The 16,875-nt window shown below is 37.5% G+C and overlaps 1 protein-coding gene across 1 annotated transcript in view; it reads left to right on the forward strand.

The window, feature by feature from the left end:
* Positions 1–16,875, forward strand: part of PRKD3 (protein kinase D3) — a 61,334-nt gene that overhangs the window by 12,065 nt on the left and 32,394 nt on the right. Inside the window, exons 2-5 of the mRNA XM_008058678.2 lie at positions 9,284–9,422; positions 10,934–11,065; positions 12,077–12,234; positions 16,129–16,321. Coding sequence (XP_008056869.1) covers positions 9,284–9,422; positions 10,934–11,065; positions 12,077–12,234; positions 16,129–16,321 — 622 coding nt within the window. The remainder of the gene's footprint in view (positions 1–9,283; positions 9,423–10,933; positions 11,066–12,076; positions 12,235–16,128; positions 16,322–16,875) is intronic.

Below are 16,875 nucleotides of genomic sequence, written 5' to 3' on the forward strand. Positions count from 1 at the left end.
GTTCTTGTTAAATAGCTAAGTACCAGGTGCTTGGGGATTCAGGAGGAACACAGAAAGAGAGCATCTTTCTCCTTACAGAGCTTGATCACTGTGATCTGGTTTCGGTTTCAAAGGCTTACTTTGAAGATTTGTTTGGCATCAAATTTAAAAATTACTTTAGTATTCAACGTCTCCAGTGTAGTGCATATGATGAAACCTGTGATGCTGAGAATGTTTCATATGTTGACCTAGGTGGTAGTGATGTGGTATATACATGGATGTGTGTAAAGCTGATGCTTCTAATTAAGATCAGTGCACTTTACTCATTATATTGCAAGTAAATTTTGTAAAGTAAATTAAATGTATGTTAAAACTCCAGTTGTTTCCCATTGCATTTAGAATAAAACCTGTGCTTTTAAAAAAAAAAAAAAGCACATAGCGATAAATTATTTATTCTGATGTTAAATTCTGAAGCTATGTGTTTAAATGCAGAAAGTGTGTTTGACCAAGTAAAATAACTTGCAAGATTCCTACCTCCTTAACATTTTACTGACAGTGTTTTAATGGCATGAACTTTAAACCATTCACCTTCGCCAGGTGCAATGGCTCATGCCTATAACCTAGTGCTTTGGGAGATTGAGATGGGAGGATTGCTTGAGGCCAGGAGTTTGAGACCAGCCTGGGCAACATAGCAAAATCCTATCTCTACAAAAATTTAAAAATTAGCGGGATGTGGTAGCTCATGCCTGTAGTCCTAGCTTTTTGGGAGGGTAAGGAGGGAGAATTGCTTGAGCCTGGGATTTTGAGGCTGTAGTGAGCTGTGATCACTCTGTTGTACTCCAACCTGGGTGACAGAGCGAGAGATCCCCATCTTTAAAACAAACAAAAACCTGTTCATCTTAAAGAACCCTCTAAATAAGCATTGCTTGAAATAATTTTGTTTGTAAAATTACTTATAACAAATGTAAGTTAATACCATAAAAAGTAACTTCTGTAAAATTGTTATAGTAAGATAAGATGATCAGTTTTTAAAAATTATTGAGACCATCTTTAATGCAAAAGCAAAGAAAGAATCTTAAGAGGGCTCGCAGGTGGAATTAGGATTGAATACTGTTGCTTTTCCCACTAGGAACAGGCTTCATTTTGCAATCAAAAGGAGTCATTGCCCATAGGAAGCAGATCCAGAAAAGCTGGTGGGTGGGGGGCTTGTTTGGAAAGAGGCAAATTGAAGGCCTGTTTTGCTTTTACCCTGGTAGTTCTTTTGCTGTTTCTTTCATTTCCTCCTCCTTTTATCAAGGCTGAGGTAGCCTAGGGTAGGAAATATGGACTTGTGTAGTTTTCAGAAGGTTGCCAGCTTCCTGCCACATTCTCCAGCCTCTCGATAATCTTGACTCCTTTATTCCCTAAAGGAGGATTTCTCAATTCAGCACTATTGACATTTTGAGCTGGATAATTCTTTCCTGTAGGCACTGTCTTGTGCGCTCTGCAATGCTCTACACACTAAATGCCAATAGTTCAAGTTGTGAAAACCAAAAATGTGTCAAGACGTTGCCACATAGCTTCTGGGGCAAAATTGTCCCAGTTGAGAGTCATTGCTCTGGAGGAGTCAACCCAATGGCCAGTGACAGTTACTGACAGTTAGTAAACGTTTTATCACCCTTGCTGCTCTTCTGATCTTGTTCCTTGTCACGAGTGGCCCTCCCCCCCACCCCAGGAGAATAGGATGTTGAGAAGGCATATACATCATTTTACTGGGCAAGAATTATGTTTTGGAGGAATACATAAAAAACAGCAGGAGCACAACAGTTTCTGCCCCCACCTTTGGCTCTGTCAATGAGTATAACAGAGTCACTAATGTAATCAAGAATTGGTTTTAATTCGTTGACCAAAATATATTCTCCTTTTCAAATTATGCAACTGAAAGGAAAAAATGTTATTCTCCTTTGTTCTTTTTTTCTACTGAAATCTGGTTTAGAATAAGAGGCCATTATCTTTAAAAACTTCCTTTTTCTGTGGGTTTCACTAGTATCAGATCATTTTGATAAATTCAACATACGTACTTTGAGATATAAAGTATTTTTATTTATGTTTTTTGATATGTTGTTCAGGACTTATTAATGGTTTCCCACATAGTGAAAACCGTTCTGAGGAATAATTGGATTTGGGGTTTTAAAGATCATTAATCTATTAAACATACACAGAGAATATCAATAGCTGGTTTACAGAAAAGTAGATACAAATATCACTCAAGCATATGAAAAACTGCTCAGCTTTATTCTTTGTAATAAAAGTGCAAATTAAAAACACAAAATACTGTTTTCACCTGAAGTTAATAAGTTTGGTTATATACTATACAACAGGATGTGCCGAAAACCAAGTACATACTCGTCACATATTACTTATAGATGTATAAATTGGTATAGCCTTCAATGAAGAGCAATTTGGTAATATCTAAAACTTCTAAATATTCATGTGCTTAGACCTTTCAAATCTGGAAAGTTATCCTATACTTATACTCAAAAAGTGGGAAAGATGTGTATATAAGATTACTCATTGGGTATTGTTTATAATAACAAAAGATTGGAAACAATAATAGCCAAGATTCATATGGCATTCAGAACTTATCAGGAGTTCTGAACTCTTTTTTTTTTTTTCCTGAATCCTTAATAGTTATAGAGATTTCTGAGGTACATGTGATAATTTTGATACAAGTATACAGTGCATAATGATTAAATTAGGGTGATTGGGTTATCCATCAACTTAAACATTTATCAGTTCTTTGTGATAGGAACATTCTAATTCTACTTCTCAAGTTATTTTGAAATATACAATAAATTATTGTTAACTGTAGTCGCCTTGTTGTGCTGCCAAACTCTAGATCATATTCCTTCTATCTAACTGTAATTTTTTATCCATTAACCAAATCCTCTTTTTTCCCAATTATCCACTATTCTTTCTAGTCTGTGGTAATCATCATTTTATTCTGCTTCCATGAGATCAATTTCGTAGCTCCTACATGTGAGTGAGAACATACGATATTTGTCTTTTTTTGCCTGGCTATTTCACTTTATGTCCTGCAGTTCCATCCATGTTGCTGCAAATGGCAGGATTTCAGTCTTTTTTAATGGCTTAATAATATTGCATTGTGTTTATGTACCACATTTTCTTTCATTTCATTCATTTATCCATTGATAAACATGTAGGTTGATTTCATATCTTGGCTATTGTGAATAGCGCTGCAGTAAATATGGAGTACAGATAACTACACTGTATGGATTTCCTTTTTTGAAGAACCACCATACTGTTTTTTCATTACGTCTGTACTAATTCACATTCTCACCAGTAGTGTACAAGCTTTCCCTTTTCTCATCCTTACCACCATCCTTATTTTTTGTCTTTTTGATGAAGGCCATTTTAACTGATATAAGGCGGTATCTCCTTATGATTTTGATTTGCACTTCCCCAATGATTAGTGATGTTGAGCATTTTTTCATATACCTGTATGTCTTCTTTTGAGAAATGTGTATTTAGATCGTTGGTTATTTTTTAATTGGATTTTTTTTCTCTTGAGTTGTTTGAGCTCCTTATTTTTCTGGCTATTAATCCCTTGTCAGCTGAATAATTTGCAGGTACTTGCTTCCATTCTGTAGGTTGTCTTTTCACTGTGCGAATTGTTTCCTTTGCTGTGCAGAAGCTTTTTAGTTTGATGTCCCATTTGTTCATTTTTGCTTTGCCAGTGCTTTTGAGGTCTTAATCAAGAAATCTTTGTCCACACCAGTGTCCTGGAGGATTCCTCAGTGTTTTCCTCTAGGATGCTGGGATGGTTCAGCATAGGCAGATGAACAAATGTGGTAACATCACATCAACAGAACGAAGGACAGAGACCATATAATCATTTCAATAGATGCCAAAGAAGGCATTCAGTAAAATTTAACTTTCCTTCATGATAAAAATTCTCTCAGCATGCTGGGTATGGAAGGAGCACACCTCAACACAATAAAGGCCATATACGACAAACCCACAACTGGTATACTAACTGAGGAAAAACTGAAAGCCTTTCCTTTGAGATCTGGAATAACACACGGATGCCCACTTGACCACTTTTATTTGACATAATACTGGAAGTTCTAGCCAGAGCACTTAAACAAGAGAGAGAAATGAAGGGCATCCACATTGGAAAGGAAGAAGTCACATTATCCTTGCTTTCAGATTATATGATCTAGTTAAAAAAACCTAAAGGCTCCACAAAAAAACTATTAGAACTAATAAGCGAATTCAGGAAAGTTGTAGCATTACAAAATCAACATACAAAATCACCATACAAAAATCAGTAATACTTTTGTATGCTAACAGTGGACAATCTGAAATAGAAACCAAGAAAGTAATCTCAGTTACAATAGCTACAAATAAAACAAAATACCTAGGAATAAATTTAACCAAGGACATGAAAGATCTCAACAACGAAAACTATAAAATACTGATGAAAGAAATTGAAAAGGGCACAGCTCCTTGTATATATTAACTTATTTAATTCTCATGATAATTTTATGAAGTAGGCACTATTTTACAAATGGGGAAACTGAGCTTCAGTAATTTAGTTACGATTATACAATTAGTGAGGTGGATCATGATTTGAACTCAAGGCAGTGTGGATTTAGTTTTACTTGCCCCTTGTCCCATCAGTGGGGTCCAATAAAAAAGAAAACTACGCAGTTGTTTAGATTAAAAAAATAAGAATGTTGTTTGTTAATGGAATGATCTCTAAAATAGATTGCTAAGTGAGAAAAAAAAGCAAGATACAGACACTGTTTATAGTGTGCCACCGTTTGTATAAAATGGCGGAAAGAGATGTCCATGTTTACATCATTATAAATAAAATATTTTCAGAGGGAAATGAAAACTATGAACGCTGTCGCCTCCTGAGCAGTTAACTGGGCAGCTCGGGCATAAATTTTACCTTCTGCTCTTTTTTTAATCTTTTGAACTTTGAATGATGTGAATAAATTGCCTATTCAAAAGTAAAATTCTACTTTAAAAGAGTATATATTATATACCAAAGTATAAAATAAATATCCATGGGTCTAAATTGATATCTAGAATTGATCGAAAGAATACATAAAAAGTGAGGGAAACAAGTAAATATCCCACTTAGAAGAATGTCAGATAATTTATGTATATATTCCACCTTCAAGGAAAGGGAGCATAACTGTCCACTTCTTAAGGACGGTTTGCTCATAGTGACTTACTTCTATAGAGTGTGTTATGGACAGTGGGGGAAAAGGGTAGCTTTTTAGTGGAGTAACCTGACAAACGCTGCCTCAGCCAGTATCAGCAGTGGTTTCATGTTGATAGTAGGTACTTGATAGGATGTGATGAGAATGGTGCTGACCTCTGTGGTCGGCCTCCCCAAAACCTATTACCCCAATCTAATTATGAGAAAACCATCATACAGAGTCCAGTAGTGAGACATTCCGCAAAGTACCTGACCAGATGGTATACAAATGTCTAGTTTAAATACATATTTTTAATACTCCCTATAGTTTTGTTACTTGCTTTTTAGTCTCTTAATACCACTTCATTTTGGTATTATTCATTAGGTCATGCATTTGTTAAGAAGGTTATTTTATGTTTATTTTCTCCAAGCCATACATTTATTGTTTTAATGTTGTCTTCCTTCTCTCACTGGTGTTTTTATTATTCAGTTCTTCGGTTACCATTATTCAGGACTTATGGTTTGGTTAAAATAGTATTAATGATCCAGATGATTTACCAAAAGTGATTTCTGCAGAGAAGTGTTCCTTGCTTGTCTGTTTCCATTTACTTCCTATATAATTTAGACTCTGATGCCTTTTTTCTGAATAGCTTTAGCCTTTCTTTAGGATTTTGCTCTGGTCTCTTCCTGTTCCAGTTCCTCTACACAGCGCTGTTAGCATTAGCTTTTTAAAATACAGATTTGATCATGTTCCTGCCTGGCTCTGGGACCTCATGGCACTCTCTCTTAGAATCAGAATAACATGAACCTCTAGCATTTGTGGATCACAGTGCTGAGGGTTTATAGCCATCAAGTAATTTAATTTTGACAAGAACCCTAGAAAGCTGGCATTATCTCCATTTTATAAATAATAAACTGATGTAGAGAGGTTAAGCAACTTATCTAAGATGCTTAGTTAGTTAGTGAGAAAGCTTGAGCCAGCTGTGTTACCTCAGTTTCTCTGTTAGCAGGACCTCACTGGTTCCGTGGCCTTTTGCAACCTCTTTTCTACCCAACTTTCCTCTCCTCTTCAGTCACAGGCTCTGCTTACCTTCTTTCACTGACCTTGTAATTGCACATCAGTGGTACTTTCGCTTTCAGCCTACGGAAACCTTGCTTCTCATTTTTATATTTCTGCTCAGATATTATAGTAGACCCCTTTACAACACCCTCCCAGTTAACTTTTATTATTCCGTCTTATTCTAGAATTTTGTTTCTGTTTCATTTTTGTCATTTACTTTGTATTATATAATATTTGTGTTTGTTTCCATCTTCCTACTAGTTTGTAAGTTCTTGGAAGATACGAAATGTTTTATCTTTACAAACTGTGGAGCCAATATCTTGCACTTAGCAGACCTACAAGAAATATGACTTTGTGAAATCAATTTTATTCATACAAATATTTTATTAGAGATTTTATTTTTATAAGGATGGAATGTGGGCTGGGCACAGTGGTTCATACCAACAATCTCAGTGCTTTGGGAGGCCAAGGCAGGAGGATTGCTTGAGACCAGGAAGTCAAGACTGCAGTGAGCTATGGTGCCGACAGAGTGAGACTATGCCCTTAAAAAAAATTTTTTTTAAAAAAGGATAGAAGCCGGGCTCGGTGGCTCAGCCTGTAATCCTACGCCTTTGGAAGGCTGAGGTGAGTGGATTGCCTGAGCCCATGGGTTCGATACCCGCCTGGGCAACTTGGCAAGACCTCATCTCTACAATAAATCGAAAATTAGCCGGGCATGGTAGCACGCGCCTGTAGTTCCAGCTACTTGGAAGGCTGAGGCGGAAGGATCGCCAGAGCCCAGCAGGTCGAGGCTGCGGTGGCTGGGAGTGGCCACTGGACTCCAGTCTGGGTGACAGAGTGAGACTCCAACTCAAAAAAAAAAAAGAAAGGATAGAATATGGAGTCCTTTTTTTATTAGTTCTTAAGAATTGTAATTAAATTATGAGAATTTTTTTTCTCTGATTTAATAATAATTTGATGAATCTTAGTAAAATTTTAATTTTGAAATTTGAAAATTAAATAAATTTTTGATTCTTTAATTTTACTTTTATCTTTTTAATTGAGAAGTCTTATACTGTTAGATATATGATAAGGCATATTATGACATTGTATAAATACTATTGATGACTCAGATTGAAGGGAGAATTAGTATTATAAAAATTCTAAATATTTTTGTGCTTTTCCATTATTTTACTCATGTTGAAAAATACAATAGACTCTTCACTTCCTAAGTAATCACTGTTTTTAATTTTTTAAAACTCTAACCTGAAAAAAAGAGATTTGAGGGGTGTGTGTGTGTGTGTGTGTGTGTGTGTGTGTGTGTGTGTGTGTAGGGTTTTTCAAATGGGAAAATTAAGGTCAAAAAATGAGATAAAGTTAGGTTGGTATTTGCACCTTAAACATATGCCGTAAGATCCTAGACTGATGCTAAAATTGTGCTGCACATTTGGTTGTGCTTTTTCATTGGACAAAACAATCAGATATGGATAGTTTACACGAGCAAATTGTTCATGTTATACAGTTAACCAAAGAAATTTCTTTTACGGGTCTTCACCAAGAAGGGCCACCATATGAAGTAGACAAGCAGTATCTTCAGCAGCACTTCTGGGAGATACCCGTTTACGGTTTAGTGTGACTGATTCATATCAGGCCATTTGATGCAGACAAGCAACATACTATATAGATTATTAAAGGATAGTCTTAAGAAACCAAAATAAGCCCATGGGCATTTACAATTCTGGGATCTGCTGAAGAATTTGAAAATATCTAGAGCAGCGTGCCCTAAGACCAGGTAGCTTTGAAGATGGTCCCATTTATTAAAAATGGATTTTAAAATCAAACATAGTATGTAAGGCATACTCTCTTAAATAACTTCAAAGTGTTAACTATGAAAAAAAATTTTTTTTTTTTTTTTTGAGTTGGAGTCTCACTCTGTCGCCCAGACTGGAGTGCAGTGGCCGCTCCCGGCCACCACGGCCTCGCCCTGCTGGGCTCCAGCGATCCTTCCGCCTCAGCCTTCCAAGTAGCTGGAACTACAGGCGTGCACTACCACGCCCGGCTGATTTTTGATTTATTGTAGAGATAAGGTCTCGCCAAGTTGCCCGGGGGGTCTCGAGCCCGCGGGCTCAGGCAATCCACTCACCTCAGCCTCCCAAAGGCGCGGGATTACAGGCTGAGCCACCGAGCCCGGCTACTATGAAAAATTTTAAAACACACACTTTCATATTTTAGTCCCTGCTGTGCTAATCCCCAGAATGCTCAGCACTATAGTCACAAAGTGCAGAAGGCTTGAAATAAATGTACGTAGGGCGCAATGTGAACAAATCTGCAAGTGTCCTGCACTGGCTTAGAAAAAAGCAAGTTACTGTAATGAGTTGTGTATTTGTAGTTATAGTGAGTAGACTTAAAGAAGATATTAGATAGATGCAATAGGGGAATTTGGCAAAGATGTTGCAGTTAGTACTCGTGACTGTAGCTTGAAAATTATGAGTCTCCTACAAGCACTGTCAGTAGAACTTACCGGGATGGTGGCAGTGTTCCGTGAGTGCTGTCCTACGTAGTAGTCAGTGACCCAGATGGCAGCTGAGCACTTGTCATGTGGCTAGAGTGACTGGGGAGCTAAACTTTTAATTTTGTATCATTTTAATTATTTCAGATTCAAATAACTGCTTGTGACTAGTAGCTAACCATATGTTGGACAGTTCAGTTCTAGAGAAAGGGATGAGACTGCTTATCTTTCAGGCTGTCCAAGAATAGAGTAGCAGGAAGTTCAAGATTTTATTCCATCTGCAACTGAATATAGAAATCTTGTATTTTCAAGAGACATATGTTTTAAGATAATCAGTGATTATTTATTTGTAAGTTGACTTTTCTGTTTTTGAGCTTTAAAATTAACCAGGATGCTTGAGTATATGGTTCACCTTTTAGATATTAATAGAGTTATTAGCAAATAGTATTAGGCTAAGACATTACATTTAAAATTCTTTCATCAAGTTGAGACATTTATTAATAAAAGTAGAAAGCTCTACTGACATGGAACTATTTTCCTGCAGTTTCCAGAGTGTGGATTCTTTGGCATGTATGATAAAATACTTCTCTTTCGCCATGACATGAACTCAGAAAATATTTTGCAGCTGATTACCTCAGCAGATGAAATACGTGAAGGAGACCTAGTAGAAGTTGTTCTTTCAGGTAAGTAAATAGGTTTTTTTATTAATTGTGTAGCCTCTTTTTTTCAAAGGGCCTCATTTTCTGTACTCAATGCTGTGTTCAGTTGTACTTTGTACTATTGTTACTAACTTCTTTCATGTATAATAATGGTTACATATGATTTCATTTTCAGGAAGGCCATATCACAGATAAGAAAGGAAAATAAATTGTGGATTACTTGAATGTTACTAAGCTGTGGGAAGTTGTCATTTGGACTGAAAAAAATACACGCTCCTCTAAGTTGAAAAAATAGAGCAATTATATTGAAATTCTGTTTACTCCCTTTCCCCCATTTCTGTCAAGAGCATAAGGGAAGAGAATTGGGATTCAGAAAAGAGAATCAGGAAAAAAGAGAAGCATTGGCGATATGGAAAAGGAAGTTGCAGTGCTGGCTGTTTCTAAGGCTTAATAAAACGCTTCTTCCTTTTGGCTCTCAGTGGGCTTCTTCTACCTCTCTTTTTTTCCTGTCCTTGCTGTACCCTGTTCCTTAGCTCCCACTATTTTCTGTCCCATCCAACAGCAGGGTGTGGGCAGGGTTGGTAGTGAGGAGTGAAAGGAAGAGAGGGCGCCATCATGGTGCACACAGGCGGTCGCAGTACTTCTTGTTTGGCAAGAAAGGAGGGCTAATCGAAGAAAGGAAGCAAGCTGGCCGAGCAAGGCCCAGAGTCCTGTAACCACTTTCCCCCTTCCCAAACTCACTCTGAGCAGTTCTTGAAGTCCTCTCTGACCATCACCTTTCCTTCTTAGTCCTCAGTCCTCCTTTTATCTTTCTGATTCTTTCCTTCATCCAGGCCCCCCAACATTGATCATCCATCTCCACCCCAACCCCAAGCCATCTGTGTACTTCCCAGTCCTTGTCTTCCCCTTCTCCTGAGGGGTGTCACTCCCTCTCTTCCCTGGAGGTCATGCTCACATCCATTCCTTCTCTACTGTGGATCCTCCGTCAGGTCACAGGGACATCCACTGATGACTTGCAGGTTGAGGTGAGAGGAAGGTCTTGTGATACTCACTGAGGAGAGGAGTCTCTTTCTCATTAGGACTATGGAGAGCACACAGGGTGTGTCCTGGGTCCTAAGTGAGGACTCGAATGCCTTTTTCCCCAGAAAAATTGCTATAAATTGAGGTTAAGATCCACAGTATTTTCTATTTTTGTGTTCTATTTCCCACTGTACTATAAGCTAAATAATTTTTCCCTGGCGAAAATAGACCTAATATCTATGTCCAGTCTTGTCACTATGAGAAAATGCTTTTTGGAGTTCCAGATACTTAAGCTGCAGACCTAATTCTGGAACTCAAACTATTTGAAGCAAATGAACTTTCTAAACTAGAGTTTGAAAATCACAATATTAAATGCCTTTGTTTTTATGGTCAGATGAAACTTTCAGAGAATAAAATGATTCTGTGTACCTTGCCATAAATGAACACGTGAGCAATCCTAATCTCATCGCAATTACAAATGTAAGGTTTATTTTATTACTTTTCTTTTTTAAAAGCTTTGGCCACAGTAGAAGACTTCCAGATTCGTCCACATACTCTCTATGTACATTCTTACAAAGCTCCTACTTTTTGTGATTATTGTGGTGAGATGCTCTGGGGATTGGTACGTCAGGGACTGAAATGTGAAGGTATGTGTTCTAAAATTGTTGTGGTCATTTGAAATAGGATTCCATATTTGCATTCTTTTTTTAAATCAGTGATAAAACTTTAGTTGGTGCCTAGGTAGTAACCAGGATTTAGACTTGGAAAGATCAGGACTCTGGTCCTACCTTTGCCACCTGCTCATTCATATACTTGGGCAACTTACTAAACCTCGTTAAGGATCAGTTTTTCTGTAAAATGTATTCTCCCCCACTAGTTTTGTGAAGAATAAATGGTTAAATAAGGTAATGTAAGTATAATATTTGGTACATGGTAGTGACTGAGTGAATACTAATGTCCTTTTAGTTATCTTTTGAAAAAGTTAAGACTCTTACATACAACAACAAAATTGTTGAAGTTGTTTAGAATTAGAATTGCTAGGGAATGGGACACAGGTATACATTTCTGATTAAGAAACAGTCCTCTAAGGTAGAGGGTTACTAAACTTTCTGTAAAGGGTCAACGAGTAAATATTTTAGGTTTTGCTGGCCACATGGGCTCGATTGCAATTAATTCTGTTGTTCTAGTCATAAACAATATGTAAACAAATGGACATGACTGTGTTCCATTAACACTTTATTTAGGAACACTAAATTGAGTTTCATCTAATTTTCATGTCATGGAAGGCATTTGGAACATAGGCCACTGTTTGCTAAGCAGTGCTCCAGCTGTACCACATATAGTAAAACGTACTTTACTGGGTCCCGTTCTAACTCAGCAGATCTGGGCAGGGCTCAGTAATGTGCCTGTCTAACAAATTCCCAGATAGCCTTAGGGCCCATACTTTAAGAACCACTGCTCTAGCTCACTTAACCTTTCTACATATTGCCTAGTCCTGAATTCGCTAGCTTTAATTAGCCTCTCCTCAGGGTTTTTAATTAGGGTAGGTATTTCTAACACAGAATATAAATTAAATGAAAGAAGCATTTGTTTTTATGTATCATACCTAAATAGTAAATTTTTTAAATCTTATTTTTTACCTTTTAAAATACATTTAGGCTGTGGATTAAATTATCATAAGCGATGTGCCTTCAAGATTCCAAATAACTGTAGTGGAGTAAGAAAGAGACGTCTGTCAAATGTATCCTTACCAGGACCTGGCCTCTCGGTTCCAAGACCCCTACAACCTGAATATGTAGCTCTTCTCAATGAAGAGGTATGAATTCTAAGGTTATAGAAGGACATTTTACTAGTTCTTCCCTCTGTTTCTACAGGGTATATGACATCATCCTAGAACATTTTTATGCTAAAGATATAGTAATAGTAATGTTTCTGTACTTAAGAAACATAAAATGTAATGATGGAAACAGGTTTACTAGTAGTAATGAATTGCATTTTGCACACCTCAGGATTGTGTTATTTATCACTTGGACCACTGCAATAGTCTCCTAGCCATATCCCGACTCCAGGTCACATACTTCACCTCATCTTATACACAACAGCCATGTCAAGTTTTCTATTATACAGCTCTGGTATATAATATTACTCCCCTTTATATATTCCATACATAGGAATATATACCTTTATATACAAGGGGAGACCTGAAAACCCAGAATTATCTTTTGGAGGAAGGACCCCTTGTAGTATAGGTTCCTCCTGCTAGGTATGTGTTCCAGGAACCCAGTGGCACCAGTGTACCAGCTCACATTGTTGTGCAAGGCTGCATTTGGCTTCAGGGAAGTTTTTTTTTTGGAGATTCTTTTAGTGTGTTTGCCCATTTCATGATGGGCGATTTACTTGCTCACCTGTCAACACTTCATGGAGTGTTCAGCAGTTTTTGACTGAAAATGGCATGGTATGACACCTGTGCCCCAACCTCCCTATTTACTCAGTCTCACCCAGAGTGACTTTTTTTGTTTCCCTGGATGAAAAAAGTCATGAAAGGGAAACGTTTGCCAGTGGGGAAGAGGTTAAACAAAGAATTGCAGAAACAGTAGTTTATTTTTTATCCTGAAGGTAAACACTCCTTAGGGGAATGTAAGAAGAGCAGAGTGAACTGGTTAGATAGTTCTGAATTGGTTAGAATGTTCAGAGTGTCTTAAAACAAAAAGAACTTGGCAGAGTGGAAGGTCTCCCGAGGTTAACTTTTGCCAGTCTGAGCATGTAGTCTCAAAAAGAAAGAGTAAGAGACGAGCTTGTGGAGGAAAATCAGGAGGAGGGAAGAGTGGGAACAAATGGAGCAGACAGCAGTCAGGGAATAAGAGCAGTCCTGAAGTGAACCACAGTTAGAGAAGAACAAACTCTGAGGCCCACACATGAAGAGCCTCTGATGTGCTCTCTGCTGGGTGCTCTCTGCTGGCTCTCTGCTGGGTGCTTCCCTTTTTCTTGTGCAATCCTCACCATAGTCCTGGGACGTGTGGGCATTATCCTGATTTCATAGATAGGAAAATGAGCAAGAAACACTTCTGAGGAGTCAAAGTATTCAACTTCACGGAATACTAAGATAAGCTTAAAAGTAGGCAAACTGGGAGTAGAAGCCTTTGACTGTGACTCTGAAGTGGTCTTGGTTTATATGTAAGAAGACAGTTTCAAGAGATAGAAGATGAGAAGAAGATAGACTATTCATTGAATGTGCTTAACGTGGGACCACTAAGATGAGAAAAACCAGAACTGAATGCTGGCTGTTGGAAGATGAGACAAGAATTCCTTCCAGTACATTTGGGAAAATTCCTGAGATGCTAGGACAGGACAGAAACAAGCTAGAAAGAAAACTTTGGGTCTAAATGGGCACATAGAAGTGGAGATATTTCACTAATACTCCAAAGCCAGTTAAATATACATAGTTGAAGAATTGCCCTTTTTTAAAATGCTTTTTTATTCCCTTCATTATTATGTATAATTGAAAGTTAGCAATATTGTTATAAGGTTTTTGTGAGCAATTACTTCAAATGTTAGCTTAAACTTAAGCTGTGGAGCAATTACTTCAAATGTTAGCTTAAACTTAAGCTGTGGAGATAATCAGATTACTTTTAGAAAAGAATAAAGAATAAATAACAGTTTAAGATAATCCCACTCTAGTCCCAATGGTCCTGTTTTAAACAACATTTCTAGGTAATTCTATCAACATCCACCTCCCTCTAAATTCTGATTAAGTCAGCCATACCTTTCCTGCCATCCTCACCCAAGAGTGACAAACCACTGTGAGTGATGGGATGGTATCATGCCCAGGTATATTGAGATGGGAAAAAGATCAAGAAACACTGAACCATGATATAGACTACCTAGGTTTGAGTCTTGATTCTGTTACTACCATTTGGTAGGATTAATCGATTTGAGCTTGTTTTTTCATAAGTAACATAAATACCTTCTACTGGATATGACAAATTAGGTAGCTGCTACAGCCACAGTCCCCTGAGTGGTTCCTGGCACACAGGCTCATACTACATCCCTATGACCCCAATCCTAGCAGGACCTGACTGAACGGTAGTCACTAACTGGCCGTGGGCTTATGAAGGTGTCTTTTATGAATCTCCTTACAAGGATACCCTGTGTATTTGATGATGACTGGTTAAATTAGTCTTATGCCTTCTGATGTTTTGAACTTGAGACAAATCCAGAGTGGTAGAAGCAAGAGCAAGAGAGGCAGTGTGTTCAGTTACCACTTAAGTAGGGAGCCAGGGGTGAGCACAGGCCTGAAACATCTGTTTCTAGTTCTCGCTGGGTTCCTGATGGGCTTTGCAGAGTCCCTGTTCTTCGTGCTGAAGGTGGGCCATACCCAGCAGGGCAGCATGGAGGAAGCCTGAGCCAGACGAGAGCCAGGCACCTTGGACAGCCGAAGCCCACAAGTGTGGTTTGGGTTTCCACACTCTTCTTGGACTTTTCCTGAGTAGAACTGATTCCTGACTCACTGTAGAAAACATCTGGCTATACATCAGTACAAAGCCATCGACTGTAGGTGACATTTTTGTTCTTTTTGTAGTGCTCTCTTCGGTTCATTGGTTATGTCCTTTTCCTTTTCTTCTTCCTACGTTGTTTTCTCTTTTTCCTCCTCCCCTTACTTCTCCCTAATTCTTCTCTGTCTCTTGGTTTATTTGGACTACTTTTGCTTCCCTCAGTTGAACATGTTAATGCAGAATGAGAGCTTCTCTGAGTTATGGACATTACTGGCTAGAGAAGGTCTCAGGACCTCAGCTCTGACAGTGAAGATGTAAGCGTACAACAAAATCTCTTAGTATGTCTGGATAGTAGTTAGGTATTTGGATTTTGTGCTTGAGAATTTGGATTATGTTTTATTTTTGTGTCCCTAAAATGTAGCATATAATAATCAGAGAATATTTGTTGAGTGAATGGAATGAGTCCCGTTGAGCTGGCCTATCATTTTGTTTGGTTATTCCCTTCAGGTAGAAAGAGCCATAGTTACCTAAATCTACTTATCCCTCAGGTTACACAAAAAATTTTAATGGGTCCTTAAATTTCTTTAATTTTTGCCTTTTGGTCACCTGGTGGAAAAACCCAAACACTTAGAAAATATTGGAAATGTTAAGGAACTTCTTAAAGCCCAATTGCTAGAGCTAAAGTTATCTTATTAGTTTTGTGTCTGCCATTGTTTATTTTGTCATCATTAACTAGACTTAAATTTTTACCTATGTAATTGTTAAGATAAATTTGAAAATTGAAGATTTGTTTCAAAATATATTCAGACATCATGTTCAATAATACAGCATGAACAGCAGTAATATTTTCTGAATGTATTTATTTTTCTTGCGATCAATTCCTTGGTTAGGTTTTTGAACATCTGCTTTAAACTCATTTTAAGGCTTTTGGGTTTTATTTGTAAAATGCTGAGTGTGCCTGGCAAATAATAGTTAATCAGTGAATGTGTACCTGACAATGAACATATCTTAGATTTTTTTCAAGCATAAATGTTAGCAAAAAGAATATGTGGTTTTCTCATTCAAGGGTTGGTAAATTAAGCTTGCAAAGGAAACTGCTGAGATCCCCATTTTTAGATTTTTGGGTTTAGTGTTCCAAATAAATGACTTTTGTGGTTAAGCTCTGCTCCCACTACTTTACTATTGACTTATACTTGTGGAAATTACTTACGTTTTAGTCACATGTTCACCAAGAACCAAGTAAGAGAATTCCTTCTTGGAGCGGTCGCCCCATCTGGATGGAAAAGATGGTAATGTGCAGAGTGAAAGTCCCACATACGTTTGCCGTCCACTCTTACACCCGACCCACGATATGTCAGTACTGCAAGCGGCTACTGAAAGGCCTCTTTCGCCAAGGAATGCAGTGTAAAGGTAGGATTTGATATTTTTCTTAAGTGAAATTTTTTTGTTAGCAAATATGGGTTTAAAATATTTATATTTCAGAAGCATTAGCCAAAAAGAATTGTCCTTGTAGTAGTTAATTTTTCTAAAAAGGAAAAAATGTATTGGTAATATAATGTGTGTATAAACAGCTACTACTCCCATCTGCAGTATGGGAGTTATGTACCAGACACTGTGCTAAAAACTTTATGTACTCAACCTTCAGAGCAGTCATATGTGAAACAGGCTTTTGTTAGTAGTAATAGGAGTCATTGTCCTTTTTAGGGTCATAGAGAGATTAGGTGACTTGCTTAAGGTCACCTAGCTGATAAACAGAACAAAAAATTTTGGCTGGTTTCTTAACCCACATGCTTGCCAATACAGAACAGCTAAGAAGCAGCAAAGATTATATTGGAACATCCATCTTTTCTGATTCCAGAGCCAGACACTACCCTAAATAGAAATAGTGCTTTCCTCTTTCATTAACTATTTACATACATACCCCCTAAACATACAAGAGTTTTGCTTTTTTGTTTTTAATTTCA

Source organism: Carlito syrichta, unplaced genomic scaffold (genome assembly GCF_000164805.1).
Source record: "Carlito syrichta isolate Samal-C Ts95f unplaced genomic scaffold, Tarsius_syrichta-2.0.1 Scaffold90614, whole genome shotgun sequence".
In the NCBI taxonomy this organism is placed as follows: Eukaryota; Metazoa; Chordata; class Mammalia; order Primates; family Tarsiidae; genus Carlito; species Carlito syrichta.